General features: G+C 44.1%; 1 protein-coding gene across 1 annotated transcript in view; it reads right to left on the bottom strand.

Annotated features, from left to right (window-relative positions):
* LOC146186816 (aurora kinase A-B-like) overlaps nucleotides 1–11812 on the bottom strand; it is a 36320-nt gene extending 24508 nt beyond the window's left edge. The window contains exons 1-3 of the mRNA XM_084607449.1: nucleotides 11556–11812; nucleotides 3499–3616; nucleotides 654–733 (exon numbers count right to left, since the gene is read on the bottom strand). Of these exons, the coding sequence (XP_084463575.1) occupies nucleotides 654–733; nucleotides 3499–3616; nucleotides 11556–11557 (200 nt within the window). The 5' untranslated portion in view covers nucleotides 11558–11812. The remainder of the gene's footprint in view (nucleotides 1–653; nucleotides 734–3498; nucleotides 3617–11555) is intronic.
* Nucleotides 11813–12056: the final 244 nt, after the last annotated feature.

Genomic DNA, 12056 nt, shown 5'->3' with positions numbered 1-12056 from the left:
TACGGAGAGGGGTGCCTGCTCTTGTAATGCATGCGGCGGTGCCACTGCACAACGTCATCACGCTGCTCCGCGCTAGCAATGCTGGGGGTGGTCGACGTTACCGGTACTGTGCACCTTTTACTTGTCACGACGGCACCGCTCTGAACCACGCTTGCTATGTGCAGTTTTATCAAGCTGTGTGACCAATAACAAGGTGAATGTTGAATGCATAGCCCTTTCCGCAGCCAGCCCAGCAGAGAAAAAATCCGGTTCATTCATGTACAAACCGTGCAGACTGCACTACGTCACACTTGACAACACGAACGGTGCACGATATGGCTTGAAGCAGACACAAAATAAATGAATGAAAAACGGTCGGCACATGTATGTTGCAGTGAAAACAGGAAGGTTGAACAAGTGGGAACTAGGAGACCGAGGAAGAAGCCTGTCAGCAGGTATAAAAAAAAAGCAGAGGAGGGGGGGCTTAACTAGAGCTTTCAGCCTTTATAAAAACTGCTGCAAAGTTGAACAAAACGGTTATCAGACTAGGAAAAGAAAGTGGTGCAGGGACCTTCATACATCATGTGCCATGCAGTACGGTATGAAATTCTGATATCCATCCCTTATTCAACTCCTTCTGCAGATGATGCACATAGGAAGTGCAGCAGCCTCACCTGAGGTGAGACTGAATCTCTATCTCCCTCCGCAGCTGGTGCTCCACACCGTTCTTCTGCAGCTGAGACTTAAACATCACCTGCACAGACATTTTAACGAGTAAGCACTGAAACCAACATGTGGCAAAAATCGCTCCGAAGCCTTGGTTGGCAGGTGAGCAAAGAGGGAAAACCTCCTCACCACTTTAAACAGAGGGAAAGTGGGAGAGGGAAAATGGATGAAAGAGAGGGTGAGAGGTAAAAGGTGGCAGGTAGCAAAGTGGAGATTGATTGATTGATTGAAAACTTTATTGAGTGCATGGGAATTCTTGGAGTTGTGGGTGGAATTTAGGGTATTTGATGGACATAGATGTTCTTGCGGATTGATAGAGGAAGTTCTGTCCTTTGGTCCACTGTGTAGGGTACATTGAGATGTATCTTCTTCAGAAAGGTTTGGCCTGTTCGAGTGATGGCCAGGCGGTTGAGCTGTGACAGTCTTTGGTGGATGCTGAGAGACATGAGGCGCAATGTTGATGTTTGGCAAACCCAGTGCCGTTTATAGGCTGCCCGTATTAGAGACTCCAGCTTTGCGATTTCTGATGAGGTGAGGTGGAGGTAAGCAGTCCCGTACATTATTCGTGAGACAACAAAAGCTTGTACAAGGCGAATTGCTTCCCTTTCTTTTAAGCCGTGGTGATTGTTGCAAATGCGGTTGAGCATCCTGCTTATCTGCTGCGTTGTTGTTGAGAGTTTTTTGACGGTCGTGGTGTTTTGGCGGCCTTGTGGTATGTACTGGCCAAGGATTTCAATTTCGGATGGCTTGGGGATTTTGTGTCGATTGATGCGGATTGAGATGTTTTGGGCATTGTAGACCTAGAGTTTTGAGAGTGTGCATAGCTTGTCACACTGCGATTGACCAATTGGATCATGTTACCTGGTCATATGGTCTGAACCTTTCAGCGGCAGTGGCTGCCCCATCCTGTGAGAACACTAATACCAACACATGCTCTACCACACCAATAACATTCGTCATCTGCACTTTTTTCGCACAGTATATTTGTTTCATGGAGACTCTCCTCTGTGGGCAAAAGGCATCAATAAAGTGCACCATAAATGAGAGGCTTAAGTCATTAGTGGCTGCCAGCAATGTTAACGTTGCATTGATAAATGCTCTACTATAGTGACTGGAAAAGCTCACGCAGTCTCTCCCACAGGAAAAAGCAGCTTTCGACCACCAGACTTCAGGCACAAGAAAAACATAGGCCAGAGAGTGCTAATAACACCATCCGAGTTGATAACTTACACAATTTTAAGCTACTGCAAAGAATTGACTTTTCACCGGCTTCCGTCGAGTTTTATTCCACTTTCACATCTCTGGACACATGTCATACTAACATAAACACAAGATGTTCTAATACATGGGATATACCACAGTTTCCGCACTAATTATAAACTACAAATGCTTTCCTACAATCCACCCAATATTTTAAACATGCATAAAAACACAGCAGAATATAAGAAAGCTGAGCTTCGGATATATTTTGTTGAAATGTGATTGTTTTTACTGTAATCCTCATCTGGCTTTCAATAATATTTCTGCTAAGGATCTATATATCACCCTATTTATGTTCATTTCCCAATTCTATGTAAAATGCTATATATTTGTTTTGTCACATTCTATATGTATTTTTGTAAGTGTGATTGACACGCACATTTCCTTTTCAATTTGCATTTATGTGTGTCTATTGTACATGTGATTGATGTTCACATTTCCTTACTCGTATATAGGAGTTGGACTTTTTGGCTGAAACCGAAAAACACCGATAAAGGTAAGTCGAAAGCATTTTAAAAGGTTTGGTTTAAACCGAAAAAGGTCAGTACCTTTTTGTCCACTCTGCCCACTCTTAATTGCGGGAGAAAATAACACTGTTCAATCCAGGGGCATGATGTGAGACAGTAGGATTGTTGGTTTCAAGCACAGCGTTTGAGGGTTTTTAGGCATTGTTCATGGCCTCACGAATTAGGAAAGAATGGCAGCCGTGTTTCCCAACCCTCATAAACATATCAAGCGTTTGAGGAAGGGCGCCTGCGGCAAGGCAGGCACTGCGAGGGGCGAAAGTCAACTAGAGCATTTGCAACTCATGTGCTTCCAGGAAATCGCGAAGACCAAAGCCCGCCAGTTCCTTACCACGTGACACTTCTCATACACAAGCCGAGAGAAGCGCACTTGGTTTTTAAGTGAATTGGTTGATGCAAAAATTTGATCGTAATAAATAATATTACAGTTACTCCTTTGTCTAATGTGTGAATTTCTTTTACATATGCGTTTTGTCATAATGTTACTTTTCTTCATAGCAATATCATTTTCCTCCAGGAGCTTAGCTTTTATATGACTAACTCTACATTAAATTAAAGTGCATAAAACAATCAGAGAAAAAAAAGCCAAAATGAACCCTACGTCACTTTTAACTGTCAACTGATGCCTCTCGTCTCACCGAAAAAAGCCGATATTACTTCTGCAGAAAATAATATTAACCGAAAAAAGAAAACGGAAGTTGTGTCAGCATATAAACACCGAAAAAAGTTTCAGCCGTATTCTCTGAAAATAAAAACCAAAAACTCAAACCCCTACTCGTATACTACTTCATGCAAAGGGGCCAGGGCCCCGTCAAGTGGTTTTCCACAGCTTTTAGTTCCGGCTCCTCCTTTCCCTATGGGAAAGAAATAAAACCTGAATGAATGGGTAAACTGCTAGTACCCTTCGCTACTTGAATTTGATATGTTCTTACAGCAACATCCACTGGATGTTCTCATGTTGCACACACACTTGAAACATGTAAAGTCGCTTGATACCTGTCCAGCTCACCTTAAGAGCCACAACGAACTTTGTCTGCTTCTCTCGGGCAAGGTATACATTGCCGAACTTGCCCTTGCCCAGCGGACGGCCAATCTCAAAGTTTTTGAGAGACCACTCCTTGACATCCCTGCAAGTTAGAAACGAATACAGACAATATGAAACAGTGTGGAGCCGAAGACAAAGACAAAAGGAATTTACTAACACACAGCACTAACTTTCAACTAAATTTTATTAATGAAAAAATCCAGTTCTTATAGCAGCCATTTTATCAACAAATGCCATCACATTCAACACTGGATATCATTTAACAACTCCCAGGCATCTAGGTTCCTGGCCTAACCATCCCCCGAAAGTCCCAGTTCCTACATGCTGCATTAAAGCACCCGAGTATTTACTCTTGATTACACTGGGCTAGACGTACAGCAGTACGATTATCTTGTCATTAGGTCATACAGGCAACTAACGATGCAACCTCACAATTTCAAAGGCAGTGTTGGACTGAATTTGCAAAGGACACATTCGAGCTCACTTCACTGTGACGCAGATTCTGTAGATTGTATCCAAAGTTTGTAGCAAGTGAACTTTTCCTATTTCAGCCAAAAAATGCGAAGTTCTACAAAAATAGTATTCTTTTTTTTTAAATGTCACTTGTGAACGTCTGTTTCCTTAAAGCACACTATCACGCCACTTTCCAAGCTCTGTAGCATGATCAGATGCACCTAGACAAAATATTTCCCTGGGACCAGCCACTTCATGAACACTGGTAGTCATCCAAATTACCACAGCGCACGCATGCACAGAATGTAATACATGTCTACTGCATCCGGGTGACAGCAGCTCGGAAGGTGGAAATCTGATGAAGGCATGCCTTATTACTAGTATTATGCCCTAATATCAGTGGTGGCGTTTGATAATTGGCTGTGTGCAGCAATTTCCCTTTTCAATGCTGCTTCTTTCTTGTGCTTATCACTCTTTTCATTTCATAGGAGATGCTTCACCCAACTGGGGTACATGCATGCACCGGTTAACCTTGTGGCCTGTTTATCGAAGGGTCGACAGACACTTTCTTTGGGGGAACAGGAGGGGTCTGGGAGATGCTGTTTGGTCTTCGCATTGGCTGGAAACGTGTTTTTTGACTGTGGTGGTGAGACTCTGCGTGTCTCAGGTGGTCATAAATGAGAGGCATTGCTACGGTTGTTCAATTGCATCAGAGATGGAGTGCCATTGCCCTAATACATATCGTGATTGTAGCTACACTGATAAGCGAGTGTTTGTTATACAAACTGTGGCCATTATAAATGGGCTCAACTGTATGTCTTCTATTACATGGCCACATTACACGTTTATTGAGTAGTCAGTTACAGCTCTGAAAAGGAATGGCTGGCTACACAGCACTAAAATATGGGTAGCCCACTGTAGCACATCCCAGTGCGCAAAGAGCTTGCCTTGGAGCCCTAGCATGCTGCCACAACCCTGAATGCTGCACAAGCACCAGTATATTGACACACATTTCAGGCGAGGGCACATTTGTCACTTTCATAAAGAAAGCAGCACAAGAGCACAACTACAACACATTGTGGCAAATTTGTTTGCCCATTACATTTTGCAAATCCGCTTTGTACTTGTTTAGACCGAGTAGCAGCTGCATGAGTGTACCTTCAAATACATTTGGTCGCGAGCACAGCGCTTACAGCGCATTCTTGATTCTGTCCTCGTCTGTGTGCATTGGCTGCCATGTTTCCAAACAATAGAACTGAACTCAAGTGGTTGTTATTCCACCGGCAGCCAGGATTTAGGCTGAAATTCTTGCACTAATGTCTGACTGGCTCCTTGGGCTGGAAGGAGGACGATTCGCTTTTTGAGATACCCCCTTCTGTTGCCACTGCTTATTTTGGCTGAAACCAAAATACTAGTCAACATTTAGAAGATCGAAGTGTCTAAAGGTACGTCCGACGTATCCATTCGATTCTCGTAAAGATACGGCGGACGTCGATATACAGGCTCATGGCTATATGCACGTCGAACGCGGCCACATTCCGCTTGCTACGCGTGAATTAATCTTATCCTCTACGATATCAGCTAGCCGCGACTGTCGATGAGGTGTTACGAAGAGTGCATCCGTTCTAACATAGATCACGGTCTTCACTTAGGGTTGTGTACGGCAAGCATCGCTGTCACGCACATAGCTGCAGGCGATGCTACGTACTGCACCAGCTCCACCAGCTGGCATCGAGATACGCACATTCACGAGCAGCTTTCGCTTCGCACTAAACTATCACCTCGATCTGCCCGTAATGCGAGCGAGCTATTCCTAGCATCTACGCTGTCTTAGGTCCTGCATCGACCTCCGAAGATCTAGCGCCGGCACAACACACACACACCTCGCCGTGCAGAACATTCGGCAGTCCAAAGTATGTATGTGAAATGGCATTATGCTCGTTCCTCTTAGCAGACCGAGGAAAAAGGATGTTTCTAGCTAAATTATTCGTTTAAATTCTACCTCAGAGCCGTGGCAGAAGACATGCCGAATCTACTAGAGGCCTGCGCTGCTACTGCGGCGAGCTGCACATCGACTCGTCGAGGCGAAGACCTACTGCACCGCACCGCAAGAGTGCACAACCGGAAAGCCGGAAGCGCGAATGATCCGAATTCCCTGTGAACAGCAATGGTCTTTGGTATTTAGGGGAAGACTAGACTAAAGTGCTTAGCCTGTATCTTTTTCTTGTCGTTGAATTTTGCGTACATGTAGTTTAAACCCCCGCATGCTCGAAGTTAGCCTGACCCGACTGAACGGCCGCGCAGCTTTGAAACGATCGGGATCGATATGCATGCATCGCCGGACTTAGGTACGCGGTAGAAAATGTGCGCTGCACATTTCGTTGCCGAAGTTGACTCTTGGAATTTTGCAGAGTGCGCCATGCAAGTGATCGTTGCTACAACCACGCATCCATGTTCCAAAGGCTGGCCTACCCCGAGGCGCATAAATGTTCAACCGTGGACGTATCAATGATCGAAGAGAGGACAGATTTTCACAATATTGGGCGCGAAATCGATAGCTACCAGTGCTCAGTGTTAGAGAAATTCTGCCTTGATCATGCGCAATTCAGTGTTTCAGGTGTGGTCAGTAGCTATAAGTTTGAACAGTTCGCCTGTCAAGTCAGCGGCGCCAGCGATGGACCGACGGAGCGATTTTCCACGCTACACCGCTGTCTTGCTAGAAAGCCTACCTAGGCGGCGTTTGACATTCAGCTGCTTTTTGTGGGCCCCGTAATTGAAAGCAACGCCTTCAGAAATGCGTTAAATGCTCAAAAATGTATTCTCTTCAACAGTTTCACTCCAGGCTGTCAAAGCAGGCGGACGTTGATAAAACAGTTGAGCACTCCAGTCTTTAGAAATCTGTAGAATCGCCTTCAGTTTGTAAAAGTATTAGAATAGGTCACTTTCCGATCGCTGGGACATAGACCCTCATGACAGCGCTTTCACGTGAATAAGGACCACACCAGACCGAAAGCTTGTCTCATATAACATAGCTAACTAAGGTATACCTTACAGCATTGTGTTGATTTTTATGGTGCATAAGCGACTAATGCTGTCATGCACCAAGAACAAGGTTTAATGTATTTATTTTGTGTGTAATGACTAAAATGTTTTTTAGGATGTAGCTTGTTTAGGAACATTTTAGGAAACCAAAAATGCAGGAAATTTGCACGTCTCTCCTAGGATCATGCTGGGATGGAAAGGGATCTGTTGCAAAATTGTACAAAATGTTTCCTCTTATTTTCTCGACTCTGGCGCACGTGTAAGATATGGTTTATTGTTAGTTCATCTCCACACTCCTTGCATATTGGTTTGTCCTCGTTCATAAGTATGAAGCTGTGTGTGAGGTGTGGGTATGTGTTTTGTGAAGATGACCTAAAATGGCCTCCATGTTGTGTTTTTGATTACTGCATGATTTCCATTCCTTAATGACACGTTTGACAAGTATAGTTTGTAGTTTATTTCAATGTTTCAAAAATCCTGCCATTTCACTTTCACTTTTCTTTGTACAAGCTTCTTGGTATCTTCATGCAGCATATTCACCCTCTGTAATTTAGCATTATGTCAAGGTAACCTGGTTATTTCTTTTCATCACCTTTTAATCCTTCGAAGTCATAGAAATAAATGAGATCCACAATCATGAGCTATCTAGGGTATGCATATGTCCATCGCTCAGTGGAATGGTGTCAGTACACTGTTAGAACAGGTCTTGTGGTAACAACAACCATTGTCTGAGGTGGTCCTTTAATGGGCATTGAAATGCTATGTAACTACAGGTACTGATAAAACTCTTGATCATGTTATGTGATGATGCGATCCTTGCATGCATATGGGTATACATTTCAGAATCTGCAGTGCACCACTTGACCATTTGCCACCAGTTTGTGTGAAAATGTATTTTTCATGCATGTTAACCAGTATTTAACAGATGACCCCTGTGCACAAGCCAAAAGTGCCACGAGCCAAATCTCACGAGGCCATACGACATGGCAGGAACTGTTAAGTCAAGCTTACAAAGTTATATTTGAAATATGTTCTGGGATGTTTCAGCTCCAATTAAGAAAGGTTGAGGCTTACAGAGGTCTATGCCAGGTTGTCTATCACCTTACAAGGCAGCCTACGACCGTATGCTAATGAGTATATCTGAGATAACAGAGACATGAATTAAGGAATTAGTAATTATGTTTGTAGCAAAGGGCATGTAAATTAACGGGAATCCACAGTGGGATCTGCACACAAAAACCATTAACGCTGGCACACCATACCCTTACAGGTGGAGATTAGGAGTCTCCCTAATTTTTTTTCTGCTCAAAGCTTGTCATTTCCTTCATTCTTCCAGATGAGGAAGATGTGAAAATGATAGCATCGAAAATTCTAGAGACCATCGTTAACAAAGATGCTGATCCCAACAGCGTAAAAAGGAATTTCAGAAAAGATGGGTGACTAGTAATGCTGGCAACAGTTGAAGCTAAGTGGAAAGGCACGAAATTGAAATGCAACATATGCAGACATATGTTGCGAGACGACCAGTCTGTGGTGTGCGACATCTGTCTCCGTTAGTTTCATCAAGTGATTGGCCGAAGCAGATGGGGCTTGTGGTTTTGTGATAAGTGCAGTGTAGTAGCATAGGTGCAACCTTGCCCATTAATAATTGGAGTGGAGTAAGTGCATTGTTTTGTTTTTGTAAGATGTTCATGGTTTCCATGCAAACATTATGAGAATTTTTTTCCTAGAGAATATTTGCTGAAATGTGAATATAATGTGCAATAAAACTAGTGTTTTCTTGCTATTTACTTTTCCTTGTATACATTAGTTCTGTGAAGAAAACCACAGGCTAGAAGGAAATGTAATGGCATGCATTTTGATACTTGGCCCCGTTGTGCTGGCTCAGTAAGAGTGCTTGGCTGCTGAACCCAAAGATGCAGATTTGGTTCCAGCCAGAGCAGGAGCATTTCAATAGAGGCGAAACAATAGGCCGTCATGCACCGTGCGGTGTCAGTGCATGTGAAAGAACCCCAGGTGGTCGAAATTATACCAGAGCCCTCAACTATCGTGTTCCTCACAGCCGTAGTTATTTTGGGATGCTAAACCAGATATATATCACATCATACTCTGAGTAAGATGCTATTCAAGGTCAGTTAATCATACACTAAATGATCAATTTTTTTCTGCATGGTACAACAGCTGTTGTACAATTTTACTTTAGCCTTCATGAAGAATATCACACTGGCTCCACATGGCCTTCTGTTGACCCTTGATATGCGTCACAATCACACACCCGAGTATGTATTTGTCTAAGGGCACCTATGCATGCAAGGAGGGGACCGTTACTTTCCATTTGTCAGAACTGAAATGCACGATCCACATCATTTCTGTAATTCAACTGCCTGCTATTTGAACTGTCCAGCATTGATGCAAGTTTCAAAGAACTGCAATTAGCAAATTAATCCAAGCAGGAAACCATGCCAAGAACTGCTTCGGTTTCATCTTTAACAACTGTTTGAGAACTAAAATTAGCCAAATGTTGCAAAACATAGATGAGAGGTAACAAAATCTAAAAAACAATGCAGCCTACCTGTGGCATGTAGAGTTTCACATCCTAAAGTGACATATGTAGCTATGAAAAATACCGTAGTGGAGAGCTCCAGACTAATTTGACTGCCCGGGCTTTGTACTTTGCGTTGACATCTTGCAGGAAACAGAAGCATTTGCATTTCACCTGCACCAAAGTGCGACTGCCATCACTGGCATTAAACATCACGACCTTGGGGCAAGTAGCCGAACGTGCCACTAAGATGTCGCAGCGTCTACGTACATATGCTATACACGTCAACCTTTCTAGCATTAAAGCTGTCACATGCATGGCAGATATTCATGTTCAGCTTTGGACTGACAAGTTTAAAAGTGTACTATTTGTTTTTGTCTAGCATGAAAAACAAAGGAAACTAAGGAAAAACGAAAAAAAAAAATGAACATATGTTGAAAAAGCACTAGTCATTAACACATAAAGCATATTCGTTCCTTTATTAATGATAAATTGGCCTTCAACAATAGTACAAAGCCTGAACATTTAGGAAGGTGCTGTGCCAGGCAGCTATTTTACAGAAACCTGAACCATTTCACCTGTAGTATTGCGCATCCCGGCGGTGTGGGCCGGGCACTTATTTTTCGGTCCACTCCAACATGCGAAAACTGCATCATGTGCATTCCCATTTTCCGAGTTTTGAGCTCTGTAGTGCAGGCTAACAAATTGCCGATGACTTATTTTCGTCTGATTCTTGCACAGCGCGTGTAAATAAATTACCGCTGCACCTAATAAACACTGACATGCACGTGCAACATCGCCGATCATAAATGGACACACTGACGTCCGTCCGTCCATCGGCGCACTCATCACAGCACTCTTCGTAGTCTCACACAGCCACTTTAGTAGGACGTAATCCGTACATCACAGCATCTCACGGTAAGCACAAACCACACCTCCAACAAACACGAATGACTGGATGCTTGGGCTAGAGACACACCGGCGGCACCTAGGTTTTTCAGCGCCGCTTGTATATGTACTACGTGGAACTTGCAGCACCAAACTTCAATGCGAGCAGAAAGCGATGCGTTACGTGACGCATCTCATCACAGATGAAAGTGAGCAAACTTTGAAGAATCAAAACTACATAACTACATAACGACCGTCGTAGACGTTAATCCACATGATAACGAGGACCAAATGAGCGGGCCGCGGGCTGGCCGTCAACACTGCGATTACATGCGCTTGCGCTCTGGTCGTGCTTGCCACCCTGCCGCGGTCCAACTCACGTAAACCTATCATCATGCCATCACGTAGTATATCACCCATTCTAGGCACTATTCTTGCCACTGTACTACTCTTTGTAATTTCACGCATGCAGTATGTAGTACATACTTCTTGCACGTCGCACGTAATACAAACTTCGATTTGGCTACATATGGCTACCATGTTGTTGCTACAACCACACCTGGGGATCTCGGATCCGTCCGGCTTTCCCGACGGATCCCAAGGCCCATATCGGAGAAAAATGCGTTGGGTCCGTCGGAAGAACCCTACCGATCGGGTCCGTCCGCCGTACCTCTGAAAAATATTTCCCGGATCCGTCCGTCGTACCCCGAAGAAAAACGCACCGGGTCCGTCGGACGTACCTTTTAAGACCATTGATCGGGTCCGTCCGACGTACCTTTAGCCACAGCCTTAGAAGATATCAATCCATGCAGGTTGGCAAGATCAAAAATCGGAACGAATGAATGATAGTTCGCGCCAGGTGAGTCAAAAGGTTCACTTAAGCAGTGGCCCACAGGACAAGCATGAGCGCTTTAGATGAAACCGCTTGCGTCGCCAATTTTACCAACTTCGCGCGCAGGAGCGCCAAAACCTCCGCAGAAAAGGCATGCCTATGAAATTGGCAGGCGCAAAAGTCCGGGGTCTAGTGCCGTTTGCCAAGTACAGACACCGTTTTCTTGAACGCGGGCTCGCGCTAAATCAGTGGAACAATACTCACATGACGATGTTTAGGGACACCGAAAAACGTTGAGAGCCGTGGATCGGGCCAGCGCCTCCTCTATCGGGCCTCAAGTTACACGTTGGCTGAGGTATCGTAGCACAGCACAACAAACTGTCAATGACAAACCTAGAAGGCTCTGCAGTCTTTTGTCACTGAATGCCCACCCGGTCACCCGGTGCTGCGAACGAATGACTGACTGACCACAAAGCGATGCTCACCGATTTGAATTCGGCATGGAATTCGCGCACGTGCGGCTGCGGAAATGCACCGCTTGGGAACGCGCTCATCGGACCGATCGGATCGGACCATCAGACCAATGGAACTTGCTTTTGTCTTAACAATAAATACAAAAAAACGAATGCCATTAAATTCTTCTGGTTTTTAGATTGAAATCAACGAAAAAGATAATTTTGGCTATGTTGAGTTGTTCTTGAAAAATAAAATATTTTTTTATTTATTGAGTAAAGCAATGTTGGTTCCAGTTTCCTTCTTCGCGCT

The sequence above is a fragment of the Amblyomma maculatum genome, chromosome 6 (assembly GCF_055883805.1).
Source record: "Amblyomma maculatum isolate TAMU_Amacu chromosome 6, ASM5588380v1, whole genome shotgun sequence".
Taxonomy (NCBI): Eukaryota; Metazoa; Arthropoda; class Arachnida; order Ixodida; family Ixodidae; genus Amblyomma; species Amblyomma maculatum.
Note: the sequence above shows the minus strand (reverse complement) of the source record. Positions and strands in the feature narration are given on the sequence as shown.